The sequence below is a fragment of the Lagopus leucura genome, unplaced genomic scaffold (assembly GCF_019238085.1).
Source record: "Lagopus leucura isolate 7727_CA_CO unplaced genomic scaffold, USGS_WTPT01 Super-Scaffold_810, whole genome shotgun sequence".
Classification (NCBI taxonomy): domain Eukaryota; kingdom Metazoa; phylum Chordata; class Aves; order Galliformes; family Phasianidae; genus Lagopus; species Lagopus leucura.
The window spans coordinates 8,488,619-8,502,989 of record NW_024962261.1 but is presented as its reverse complement, the minus strand read 5'-3'; the positions used below and the strand labels follow the sequence as shown (position 1 = coordinate 8,502,989).

The 14,371-nt window shown below is 39.4% G+C and overlaps 1 protein-coding gene across 1 annotated transcript; it reads right to left on the bottom strand.

Annotated features, from left to right (window-relative positions):
* Window positions 1-179: 179 nt before the first annotated feature.
* TMEM175 (transmembrane protein 175) lies at window positions 180-12,461 on the bottom strand. The gene is made up of 10 exons (XM_042866317.1): window positions 12,325-12,461; window positions 11,922-11,960; window positions 11,150-11,247; window positions 8,896-8,947; window positions 7,675-7,710; window positions 6,490-6,573; window positions 5,801-5,965; window positions 3,925-4,003; window positions 2,905-3,046; window positions 180-2,378 (listed from the first exon to the last, which is right to left on the bottom strand). Exons 1-10 carry the CDS (start codon window positions 12,418-12,420, stop codon window positions 1,715-1,717), a joined length of 1,455 nt encoding a protein of 484 aa, XP_042722251.1. The 5' UTR covers window positions 12,421-12,461; the 3' UTR covers window positions 180-1,714.
* Window positions 12,462-14,371: the final 1,910 nt, after the last annotated feature.

The following is a 14,371-nucleotide window of genomic DNA, read 5'->3' as shown; positions in this document are numbered from 1 at the left end:
ACTAAAAGAGAGGAGACTTAGGTTGGATGTCAGGCAGAAAATGGATTTGATTCAAACATCATCTGCAGAGCAGAAATAAAGGGGTGGAAGTTTTGCTATTTTCTTCAACGATTGAAATTTATTACCGGTACAGATATTCACTGCCTATGTGCCAACTGAACTACAGAAACAAAACTGTATAGAACCAAAGTGCTTTTATTAGTTATCAGAAAAAAAAAAAACCAGCAATACATTACACAACACAGAATCCTACTGCAAGTCATTTAGCCTCAACCAGGTATAAAACTCTTGCGTATCTGAAGGTTTATCTTACAGTAAGCATACAATACACTAAGATGCTTCAAACCAAAAGCAAAAAATGCTTTTAGAGTAATGTCAACTGAAAGTAGGTATTTAAATTTGTTTTCACTAATAATTATTCCAAGCATTATTTACTGCAGGACTGTGTTGCTTTTTTTCTATTGTTTTTGTTATTCCTTTTTAAGAGGAACACCAAAATCCCCCAACAGCTTTTAAACATGGCATTAAGGTTATCAGGCACTAAGTTCAAAGTACAAACTAATGCCTCTACCAAAAAGAAATGTAACGCCTTCCAGAGGATAGTCAGAGCCTGGATAAATTTACCTGCTCCTTCTTAAACAGCTATCCACAGGAAAAAGTTTGAGCATCAGTACATAAACGTTAAAAAATACCAATGTCCAGTAGACTAGAACTTCTACCAGTTAGTTCCTTAGGAGTTTCACTATTGCTTATCTCGCCTCTTGTGAAAGACCAACTCAATTCTCTTTTCCACTGGAGAATTGTTACACATGTAAGAAAGTCACATTCTATCAGAATATAGCATCATGCTTTCACATGAACAAAAAGAGGTTTCTTTCTATGGCATGAGAGCAGATGCTGAAAGCCTGAGAAATCCAAACCTTTCATTTCAGATGTAGAGTTGCTTGAGAACTGAAGGCAAATTTACTTAGCCTCACAGCTCTTCAAATTTCTTCCCTAGGAGACATCAAAGCTAGTTCAAACCCTGCATGTGCAGCCACGAATCCTCATATTTTAAAAACACCATTTTTAAAAAGAATGTAACTGAACTTTTGTTTAGGTAGCCTGGGGGCCTGCATACACAATTCAATTCTCAACTCTCAAGAGAAGTTCAAAACTGTTCAAAAGGAGCTTTTCAAAATGATCACTGGCTATTGAGAAGCGATGCCGTTGACTTAGAATAAAGGGGTGAGAGCAGAGACCAGCAATCTGTATACACAAATGTCCTGTTACGATACACCATCCAGAAAACCAGAAGTGTCCATCACATCTGCCAAGCCTTTCTTCCTATTTTATAGCAGCATAATCAGCTTCTATACCTGTGTTTTGTTTCCATACTGACTACTGCACATCAGAGAAAGGCATTTCACTGGGTATCTGTGTACACCATCACTATCACTACAGTTACACTTCAAGCAGCATTTTTTTCCCAAAAGGTAATTTTCAAGATAGGGGAACGTGCTTTCTGTTTTCCCCACTTACTCTTTCCTCACTTGTCCCCTTATTACTGGTTTTACAGAAAGGCTTTTAGGCATGACCAGCTAAAATTAAAATACACTCCAGTTATGGTCAACACAAGCTTTAATTTAGATCAATATACAGATCACACATCAAGACAACATGAGTTAGAAGAACTGAAATTAATGATTTAACTTCACATGCACTGCATGGAAATTTATGAGTGTGTTTCAGTAGGAGACAAACATGCCTCCTCTTCTTCTAACAATACAACCTTCCGTCTGGAAAGAGACATCACAGACTTTATGACAGTTAAAGAAATCCTGACAAAAATGCGCAAGGCAAGAAAAGCAAATGGGATTACAATCTGCATAAGATGGAAAATTTCTGTGCTAAATTCACTTAACAAGCATGTTAGAAAGAAGGCCCCAAGACTCACACAAGGGTAGAGAGCCAGCTTGGCAAACATGAAGGCATGCTCCTTGCCACCATATCTAGCAAAAGGATGCAATGTTTCCCTTTCATGGAGGAGGGCTGTAGTCCATATTGCAAACTGAAATATGCTGGCAAAGAAAGTAATTACACAGCTGACCTGAATAGCTTCTATCTCATTGTGTGACTTCTCTGCAAATTCACTGGTCAGCTGGTAAGCCAGCGGAAGACCACCAATGAAAGCCAACGAAAGTATATTAAGCAGTCCCATTAATCGTGTAGCTTTTGTTACATACAGGAAAAGCGAGTGATGGACAAACCACAAGAGACCAATTGTCACAAAAGAACCAAAGTAGGCAAGATAGTTTGGTCCATATTCACTTAAAGCTTCAAGAAGGCTTCCATGAAACTTCTCCCCAACTTCTCTTGGATCAGGAACGTTGTCTTCACTATGGAAAGAAAACGTAGTTTACTTTCATGCACATTTCATAAAACACACCTGGACCAAAAATGTTCTATGTTGTTTTACTCTGAGAAGGTAGAGAAGAATACATATCCGTCTGTAGTTCTCTAATTTTTAACTCAGCATGGGCATTTCAAATAAAAGTTCTGCAAATAAATTAGATCTGAAAGGAAATTTGAAAAGTAAGCTGGCATTCCTTCAGATTAATATAATAAAGTTGCCACAGGAACACAGCTTTTCCTGACAAAAGTCTTTTTATCTGAAAACACAATGAAATATAAAGGAAGCTTTGTTCTTCAAGAGTCCCCAACATACATTACATAGAGTGATGATCATTAGTGCTGACATGTAGGAGGTGCTCTTTCTGGAAAATTACACTTACGGTCACTACTGCAGATTTTAAAAGTGAGTGTCAATATTTAGCCGGCTTTATTTCTTCAAACATTACACGCATATACAAATTGATATTACAGTTCACAATACAGGTTGTGAGAGTCAGCACAAAGCCTTACCAGATATCCAAAATGAGCAAGGTTGCTACAATAGCATAGACTCCATCACTGAATGCTTCTACCCGTTCCTTACTCAGAGGCTCACTGAGGTAAAAACTAAAGGTTTCTAAGCTATAGCTTGCCTCCTCTTCATCTCTGGGACCTGGAAAAAACATCTGGGTGTTTTTATACTAAAGACAGACAAAAATCAGAAGTTACAAAATGAGATAGTTAAAGGAAAAAATACATATATATGAATCAACATAAGAACAACAAAGCTGCCATGATTTCCCCACCTACTGTCTTTCACCACACCTGACAAAATCTTTCTGTATAAAGAAGGGTGCTGCTCATACACCCAAGTCAGTCGTTCCACTTTTTTTCATAGAACCATATTTTTCCTGCAGTTGTGACTCTCCCTGAACAGGACAAGTGCTTCAGGAACAGAAAAGTCAATTTTTCCTCTGAAGGAGAAAAAGTCAAAAAGCCCTATTCAGATGCTGTGCTATATACCCCAGAATAACCTAACAGCAGTAGGTTCTCAAAGACACTGTGGATGATCTTGGAAGCTTTTTCCAATCCTGGTGATTCTATGATTCCAGAATCTCAGATGTGCTGTTGGATGCCAGAGAACATGGGAACATAGAGTACTGCTGAAAAGAAAGTTACGCAGGCACAGAGCTTGCTTCCTGTATTTTTCTGTCCTCACCCTCTCCTTTAAGGAAAGAAAAGGGATAGACAGCCTGCAGTCATCACTCTGTTTTTGTGTTTGTATAACATTCAGGACAAACCAAGAGAGGTTTCACTTTCAGAAATGATGCTGTAACATATATGCTATACAAATCCAGTAGGAAACATAAGGTAAGCAGGCAGCTGAGGAGAAAATGGAAATACAGCTAAATAAAATTCCCACGTCCCCCAAATCATTATATTCCAAGACTGAGATTGGAAGTATTGAAATTACATCATTCCATGCTGTTTGGATAACAATTTGACAACCTAGTAACTGAACATTTGAATACACTCCCTGTAAATACTCACCTACAATCTTGGTTTTACACCATGTTATGAATCGACTGAGATGTGGAAAAACGATTACGAGCCCAAGAAGTAGGTAAGACTATGGAAAAGGAAATGAAGAGAATTTAAATTTAATAATCAAAACATAAATTTCTCCCCAAATTTAATACGAAACCATTATTCACAATCCTTAGTTATAATCTCATGGAGAAAAAGAAAATTGTGATTTTATGGTGTGAAAATAACTCATCTGATATCAACATGCACATCTTGAATACTACCACTTTTTGATAGCAAATTTAATAAAATCAGCAAACCAAGCTAAAACACAAGTTAGAGAACTACCACATGTTCCTAGTGATACCTGGCATTTGTCACTTAAATTGCAATACCACGTTTCCCAATTAAATCTCTTAAATCTCTGGCAAAAGTGTTCGGATAACCATGTAATAATGAGGTCAGGGAATCTCTACTGCTTTACAAGTAGAAAAAGTAATAAAACCAAGCCTGCAATTGCTTTCTTTTTGTCAAATCACTTTATATTTCCAGCAGGCTTGCTCAGAAAGCTGCACTGAAAAAAGGGTGGTGGTGACAGAGAAGTGCAAGGGTTTCTTAAGTTAGGAAACAGAAAGAGCTGTGAGAGACACTCCCAAGGGCAGAGTGCTTTGCAAATTTTGACCACTACTCTATGAAGATTTCGTGAAAATGCTCAAATCTCTTCCGGTTCCTTTATATCTTTGATGAAGGCTGTAGTATGTTAAGCATTTCTGTGAAATGTCCTTATTATAAAAATACCCCCACCTCCCTGAAATTTAAATACATCTCAGCAAGTTCCCCCCAAAAAGAGCATGATTTAAGTATCCGTCTCCTGAACTTGTTTTTGAAGTATGTAACCATTATGCTGACCCACCGCGCCAACTGACTGCTGGGGGAGCTTGCATAAGCTGCATCAGTCTGCATGCTACTTCTGTCCGAAGACAGTCAAATGTTGTTCACAGATTCTGCACAAGTCCAAGTTCTCATTAATATTTTACTGTTGTTAATGTTTTTTTAAAAAAATTGTATTTGTGAACAAGAGCGGAGAATAACAGTGAAGTCCCAGACGAGAGAAGTATTTTCAGTTACAGTCAGGCATTTTCACACTTGGATTGTTACTTCTGCAAAAAAAGACTAGTTACAGATCCAACTCTTGCCAAATTTGGGAACTATGACGGTGTATTTAAAAACTCATTTAAATCCATCTATTCCTAAAGAACAAGACAGAGGAAAGGAAACTGAGCATATTAAAAGCTAGATTCCAGTTCCAAGCAGAGATTTTGAGAAAAATAAGAGCTATGAATATGTAGGAGTAACTCCAGCACTTAATAAAGATGGTAGAGAAAAAGGCTATGTAAAAGCAAGACTTAGCCAAAAGCATTTGTTCTGAGATGCGATTAGGCTGGGTGGTCTGCTTACTCTATTTGCTCCTAAATCTTGCAAATACAACAATTATGTTCACCTCTTTTCAGTTTGTGCAATATGAAGCTCACTTCCTGTAGCCTTTCACATCATATAACTTACTTATGATAAGAAAGATTCTAACTTACATTTTAAAAAATCTGCTTCTGAGAAGTAATTAAGGAAACCATTATGAACACCTAGACTGAGTAAAGCAAACACTGTAGCAAAAAACTTCTCCAAAACCTATACAAACTCAGTCTAGGGATTGGTCTCCGTAAACTGAACGTGCTCAACACAGAATACAGGCCATAATTACATCACCACAGAATTGGCAACTGAGAAAATCTGCATATTTAACACACAGATAATTATTTTAACATACAGTTTTAACAATAACCGTAAGCACAGCTAATATAAGCTGCTTCATTAATGTACTCTGATGAGTGGAAGAACTTACCAAGGGAATAAAGAAAAAAGAAAAGATGGCTGCTAAAAAGCATAAAACTGGTCCTCTTAGGATAATCTTTAGGATGTGACGTTTATAGAAGTTCTGATTTTCAGACACCTGTATCTGCTGATTCAGTAAGTGTGGGTGATAGAATCCATACACTACTATCACAGCCTGCAAGAAAAATGTCATAATTGCGAGTTACTGAAAATGATTCATACAAGCATACACAGCATTTCAATTTTAAAACTGTAAATCAACAAATTCCAGAATACATTCAACAATATTCTTCACAATAAGACACAGAAGGCAACTAGTGACTACCTCAGGAGAAACCAGAGCCATTGTCAAGTACTTAAAACACAGGCAGAAAGCCTATGGCCCCTCAGCCATTGCTGTCTGGCGCAGTGAAAACCACAGCAGGAATGATGAATTGCTATTTGGCCAATTTTAAAACTTTTGAAGAGTGAGGAAAGAATTCCAAACTTTAGAACAAAAGATCTGTTGCATAAGGGAGCTGCACAGGACAGTAGTAATGCAATCACTCATGTCATCGACAGATAACTATCCACAATAATTACTGCTATACAAACAAAAAAAGGTACTTGTCAGTTTATATCTGTAGCTAACAAACTGGACTTTAGTTCCATTCAATAAAATATAGCCTCTAAAAGAGAAAATGTAATCAGATAACTTACCTGTATAAGGCCAATGACAACAGCACAGACACTGAACAGGAAAATTCCAAAAGGCACCCCTGGAAACGAGGCCATTAAGGAAAACTAGAAGATAAAGCAACCAGATCAAACATGCTGCTAGGTAGCAATTAGGAATGAAGTATTCTTCATTTGATACTGAAACTTAAAAACATAAATAACGCTTTACTTTTCAGTGCAGCTCCACTACATGCAGTCTCTAGCCACAAACACATGCAAGCATCCCAGCTGAAGGTGTCTGAAGAGGTGGCTTTGCTCTCGGGTTGATTCTGTAAATCTTAACCTCACTGATGCTGTGTCTTCCCAGTAACTACAAACTGCTTTGCAGCTGAGCAAGAAGTTTAACAACATTTCAGTAGGTATATGTCTGTAACTGAGCCATCTTAATATTAGAACACTTTGTTGAATCCTTTTATTTCTCTAACTTCATGGCTGCATGCCTTATTTATTTCTGTAGCTCCATTACATGAAAACAAAAGAAGGAAAAAAAAAAAAGGAAAACCAACAAACAAACCATTAGGAATTGGTATTAGATAACAGTGTCAACCTTATAAAAACTATTTCAGCTAGAAAGCAAAGAACAAAGTATATACGCTTGCTGACAGAGGCCTTTCTATTGACCACAGCCTTATTCTTTGTAGAGTAATAATAACAGATTTATCCACAAAGAAACAGCCTGTCATTTAATCTGTTCTAAACATACAATAGAAATCAACAATCATTTTAAACAACTGTTTTGTTTTGCTAATTGTGGTGTTCAGTTGCAATTATTCTCTCTAGGTTATCTGACCAAAAATTGCAGAGCAGTATGAAACACAGCTTTAGTTTCCTTACAAAATGCAAAATTCTCTCTACTCAACTTTGACATCTCTCAATACATCCACTTGTTTTAAAGAAAACATGGCAAACTGTGCATTTTTATGATTACACTTTTTGTTTCAATATCCATCTTCTACTTGGTCTGCTGTAGTTGCAGATAATAACATTGTGAATTTTCAAAAATTAAGGATTAATAAATTAATTACAAAATGAACTATTACAATGGATTCTGGGTTTACACTATAGTAATACTATCCTGGTTTTCTGAATACTTTAGTGAAGTCATTCCAAATAGAAAAAAAAGAAACAGTAATTTAAATACATGTCAAATTTTGGAAAAGTACTTACTGTGTATGGCAAGAAAGTTATGATCATCATACAGGCCTTGAAAAAGAAAAAAAACATACTGAAAATCTAGGTAAACTACAAGCAAACAATCACATAATTCAAAACAGAGTATGCAACACAAAAGCTCAAATGCTGCATCATGAAGAAAACATTTCTGAAGTTGCTGAGCTATTACTATAACATATGGCTAGTTTCAAACCCACCTTTCATGTCCCCTATCCCAAAGTGTTCAGGTTTACTTCAGAAAACACTACAGCTTTCTTACCAGTACTATTGATAAGAGACTTGTCTGTGGCTTGTAGCAGATCTCTTGCTAGATTTCTTTGCCCAAAGTACCACACAGAATCTTTAAGAGGTGCTTCTATTTTTCCCTAGCCACAGCTATTAACTTTTGATCACAAATATCTCAAACATAGTAAAGTCAAATTAAAAAAACAACAACAAAAGCTTACAGCAGACACTGCTTTAAAGAGTAAATTAGTGAAGAGTTACATGCTTTAAGCAGCTGTTCCTACATAATTTCCTGTATTGTTCTCAAGGAACTTACATTCAGAATTTTTTTTTTTTATAAAAATTAAAGGAGCTGTGATTGCAATGTCAAGAGAACAACATTTTACACCGTTTTACAAAGCTCTAGCTAAAACAAGAATATGTACCCCAGGGTAGCATTCCATTACATCTATCAGCAACCAAGGCATTGCAGCATGGCTCATATAGACACCCTCTCAGATAAGTGAGGAATTCTTATGAGATTTAGGAAAGAGAAATGAAAACACTGCTTTAGAGACTGCTATCTCAGCAGTAAGACCATATAATACTGTTTTAAATACACTCCACAATGAATTTCAACAGAAAAATGGCTGAAATCACAACTGAAACTCAAATTCACAGCTCTGATTTTTGCTACAAATGACACAGCGTTACATAGAGGACATACGTGAGCAATACTGACCGCAAGGGTCAAAATCTTTCTGCCTAGGTGCCTCTTAGTTCCTCCAGTTGAAGTGCAGAGGTTCTTTTAGCTTACAGTAAAACACATGCAAAATACAAGCAAGTTAGCTTTCTATCACAAGTTTGCCTAGGAGGAATTCTATTTTTCTCCTGCCTTTGGCAGGAACTTTGGCAGAGTTAATTAGAAGCCTTCTGTTTCATAGACGCATACTAAGGAAAAAGTGGCATATATTTGATAGTTAATCACCAAGCATACCTGGTAATACTCACCAGATTTAGAAGAGCAAGGACATCATCTATAAGCTCTATCACTTGGAATAACCTGGCAAGACAAGATACCATGAACAGGACAGATTCAAAAATCTGCACTGCAACACAGCATACAATTTACATACGCAGTATAGAGAAATCTGACTTCCCCCTGCTCTAGAACTTATGCAGGTAATTAAAATGCTACCAAAACTCAATCAAGCATGAAGTCACTTGCTAGAAAAATCTGAAAAGCTAGATCAATTGCAGAGCAATTCACTTCTGTTTAAAGGAGATGTGGCATAAGACATACCAACTTGGTTTTTTTTGCATGTGTGTGCCAGTTCTATCCTTCCACTGCACCTGATATTTGAGTTCTAACCTTCCATCTCACTTGCACAAAGGTGGATGCAAGGTAAAATTAACTGTTATCTAAAGCCAATTCTGTTGTCAAAGAGCAATGAACATGGCAGCACTGATCCATCTAGTCACATACCAAAATCCTAATAAGGCATAGGGCTACAAATGGGTGTCACACTTCAGCAAAATCAAAGATATTGGGATTCATGCACAAGTACCATATCAAGTCCACTTGATACTCAGATCCCCAAACAAATATACAGTCATCAGGTTGACTTTTCACTTTTCAGGTGCTAAAGTATGTTGTGACAGAATCCAAGCAATAGGACTGCACTGGTCTGCAAGATGCAGATTTCAGAGACCATCCAAAGTCTCTGAACTCAGCCTCATATGCCATTGTGAAGAGCTATTTTTGTCATTTTCTCTGAATCTCACTGGTAGAACGGAGTTAAGTTCATGCTGTTAGGGCCTGATTATCTGCAGAACTTCAAGGCTTAAAACTATTTCTCCTGAAGATACAGCACAAGTTGTTGCACAAAGCAAATGAACTCTTCCAAACTGCCACACATCTTGTTAATGAAGTTCCTGATGTACATAAGCATTACTAAGAATCAATGGCACCCACCACCCTCCACAACAACAACAAAAAAAAAACAACAAATTTCTTAAAAACCATCCTTCAACATTTATTTATGCAGGCAAGAAGTACAATGTAACAAAAGCACTGATGTGACCAGTTTCAGGAATTGAATTACAGGCTGCATCTCTATGAGGATGGAATCAATCCACTTCCTTAAGGGAAGGAATGTAGCAACATTTATATATTTTAAGAATTCAAACAAACACTGCCCTGATTCCAGTAAGCTGCAGAGTTACTTGAGCAGACAGTAAGATGCAGTTACCTTGATTTTTAGCTTGACTGAGAGGAGCCTAGCAACACTATAGTGAGGGTAACATTTATTCAGGTCCTGAGTCCTTTAAAACTATACTATCCACTCACAGCTTTCTAGCTGACTTAAAGCACTTAATTATGCTTTTAATTTTCCTTAAAGATGTAGAGGTTTATCTCTTTACTCAAAAGGAATTATAGCAAACAAAGACCAATGGCAACATTCCATCTCACTTGTTAGCACTGCAAGGCATACAGTAAGGATTAATATATATATGTTTGAAGAAAAAAATGTTGCATTGGGTTATAATTGCTTTCCACTTAATTACCATATATGTTTGGGAATGATACTAGGGGGAAAAATGGCAAATTAGAACTGCCTACAAATAGCTGAGCTATAAAGAAAGCAAAGAGGTAATTTTTAGTGATTTCACTAGAACACAATCCACATTGTTTTTAATGGATTTGAAAAAGGACCAGCTGACCTTACTCTTAAAAACTCTTAGAACACTATGGCATAGAAGAAAAAACTTGCTTGCTGCCCCACTTCCAGTGAATGTTTGTAAATTAATTCATCTCTGCATATTCATTTAGCTACTAAGATACAGTGTAGTGGCAGCACACACAGCACTGTAAAATGCTGCACCTATACCATCACATTTGATTTTGCGAGAAGCACCCCTTAGGACAGAGAAAGTCAAATTTTAAGCTGGCTATACTGAGTTCTTCTATTTCTGTACTTCACAACCTCACAATTGTCAATTTTTCAGCATAATTTTAATTCCACTGAAACTATTAAGTGAAATAAAGAGCAATTCTAATTTTAAAGACATATAATGCTTGTTTTTTTCTCATATCACAGTTTCCATTGTGGAGAAATATATTTATTCATGGCTTTAGGAAGAATTTTTATACTAAGAAAATCCAAAAACATAACAGCAACATAAAAACGTTACCTCCCAACTTTTTAAATGAGAACTTTTCCTTAACTTTGCAATGAAGTTCAACATTTTTCTGTCATCCTACCTTACATGTGCTGCCCATGCCACTGTGACTATTAAGAAGGTCATCAAGTACACCGCAATTTTTGTTAGAAGAAGTTGCTGAACACTTTCACCTAGTTTCTGAAACAAAATAAGAAGTTACACCCAGATAGAAATGAAAGATTTAAAGAAGTTACTCGCAGACTCATGCAGCACATTTGCTATAACCATGGACCATAGTTGAGTCTCCTGAAGTAAATTAGACAAAATGCTCAGAGTTGAGTCTGGCTGTTTTTAAGAGCAGAAACACATACTGTGATTTGGAACTGTGAGTCTTTTCAAATGATTAACTTACACTGCCCAACACTCGTGCTTCTTTCGATTTATTTCTGTAGTCCTTTTTTCTTCCACCTTTACTCTGATTAGTTATGATTAGCCTGATTTTAAAACTCACATTCATTTTATGCTATACTAAGTGGCTTCTCTAACTGATGATGTATTGCAAACAAGATGCAATCATGTTTTCTGACAGATGCTTCAGTGAGGTAGGTCATTAATTTCCATACAAAATAACTGCATAAGATCTATGACCTGCATATTCCATACATCTTACTAAGGCTTTATATCATGGCTTTCGTAAACTACACAGGCCTTCAGCATCTAAGTTCTTCGCCTCAGGCTATACAGCTCCTCTTTGAGGCTCAACACTAATGGTTTGGGAGTTCAGGTCTTGAATGGAAGAGGGGCGTTGCATTACGATGCAAAATTCATTTCCAAAGACTCGAGAGATGACCAAAAAACGGCAAAGAAGGTACCTGATCGGGATGTATTTTTGTGTGAGCCACAGGCAAAATCTGAAATAACAAAGTTCTATTAGTACAAGTCAGAACATTATAAAACTTAACGAACTTCAGGGGGGTGCAAATACTCAGGGCTCGTATAACGACTCATTAAGAGCAATGCTACCCCCGAACTTGTTCGCGGAACCCGCTCGCAAATGCCTGGAGCTCCGACAGACGGCGGTGATCCCTCCAGGGAAAAGGGCGGGGAAGGGGAACGTAAACACAGCTCGGCAGCTGAGCACGGCGCTGGGTTCGGTCCTTAAGGCAGGGCAGCGGCTCCGGGGCAAGCGGGGCGCAGCCCCCGTCCCTCCCCGCCCAGCCTCCGCCCGTCGGAGAGGGCCCGGGCCCCGCGCAGGCCCCCACGGCCGGCGCTCACCATCACCGTGGCGATGATGGACAGCAGCGCGTCGCTGTAGGCCAGTAGCCGGTGCGACGTCTGCGTGCTGCTCCCCAGCTCCAGCTCCAGCTCCATCTTCCTAGCCCCGCCGCCAGGGCCCGGCGTGGCGGCCCGCGGAGCCGACATGGGCCCGGTGCGGTGCGCCCCGCCCCGCCAGCACCTCCCCCGGCACGGCGGCCGCAGGGCGGGGGCGACGGCGGAGCGGGCCGAGAGCCGCTAGTCCCGCTACAGTGGTTGCGAGGAGGAAAACGCCGCCTGGAGCTCGGGGGTGCCAAGGCTTCCGGCTGCGGCCCTGCCCCGCAGCACGCGTCAGCCCCGGCCGGCAGAGCCCTGCAGCCTCCCTGGGGATCGCCCCGCCCAGTTCTGGTGCTGCCTCGCCTCGCCTCGCGTGCTGTGCGCAGTTTGGATGCCGCAGAATAAGGAGGACTTAAATATATGCATCCAAAAGGGATACGAAGATGGTGAAGGGTCTGGAGAGGAAGATGTGTGCCGTGCAACTGCTGTCCGTTGGTGCGCTCAGCCCAGAGCAGGGAAGTGCAGCTGTATGCGTGGGCAGCGATAGGCCTGAAGGCTCGCACGAAGTGATGGGCTCTCTCCAGGGGTCAGCAAGGACTGGTGGCAGTACTGCCCGGGCTGGGATACTCGGTCTGGAGAGGCTAAGTAGCACACAAAGTATGTCCGTGCTAAAAGATCTCACAGTGCTGAAATCTGGCGTTCAAGTGAGTTAGTAGACACTGGAAGTAAGATAGTATGGTCTTAGGCAATAAATAGAAGAACCTGTGAGATATTCAGCAGCATCCCAGCCTCTGCTGGCTCTGCTTTTATAACTGGTGGAAGTTAGCTTTCAAGCCTACCTATATTGCACAACCGATCACTCTGAGACGGTGATATGCATTCTTCCTGGAAAGAAGAATGTGAAAAAAAAAAAGACAATCTTGGCTGCAGTCAGGCCAGAGGAGAAAGCTGCAATGGTGGGGAATGGGCAGCAGGTTTCTAATGCATACTCATGGGAGACTCATGTCAGGAACTGGAACTAGCCATGAGCCTTAGCGAAGAGGAATCTAGGGAATCACCTCTGGAATTTTTTTGGGTTGGCAAGCAACAGTCTAGAGAAAAAAACATGAGTATATTTGCCTGTTAGAATAGCATATGTTCTGCTGAAGTTTCCTGAGGCAGGTATGTGACTGGGGACTGGTACTCCTTGGCTCTGACCCACGGTAGTAAGTTTAGCAAGCAACCACAATATGTAAACAGGCTGGTAACATATCACCCCCTGCCAGCTTTCTGTCTCCCCATTTCTAGTGCCAGGATGTTGACAGGCAAGCTTCCTGTTGGTGGTGTGATTAAGCCCACCATTGTTATCAAAACTTAGGTGCTGGGGCCACCAGCATGTGGTGACAGCTGTCACAGAGTAGGGATGTGATAAAAGCATATAAAATATTACCTTCACAATCAAGCAGCACCATTTCTAAGGACTGGGGCTAGAACTGCTACTGGACAGTAAAACCTGTGATCCGTCAGTGCCCATGGACACCTCTACTATTATCTTCTACTTCTGAGGATTGGGTGGCATGTGTTCTTTTAGGTAAAGCCTGAGTGTAGCCTGTAATTATTGTAGTGTGTTGATTGATTATTGAGAATTTGACACATGGTCTGCAGAGTGTCCAGGTGACTGAGAAGTCCAGGTAACTAAGTATTCTATGTAATTAGATAGCTATGGTAGATTGTAGGAATTCTAGGTTAACTGTAAGCTAAGTGCTAGAAATTGTAGATACAATAAGGTATGCTGATCACTAATGTTTTTGTGTAATAATAAAGCTCTAATTGTAACCACAGCCCTATGGCTGTTCTTCATTCTGCTGAAGATCCCTGGAAGAACCTACCTGTCCTCTGTAGCATGGGATGATTCAACCACGAAATCTCAGAAAACTGAATTTCTTTTAACAAGCATGTTGAAGTAAAGTTCAGCTAAAGTACAGATGGTGAAAAAAAAAACAGAACTGCAGCAGAAATAAGTTTGTAAGAC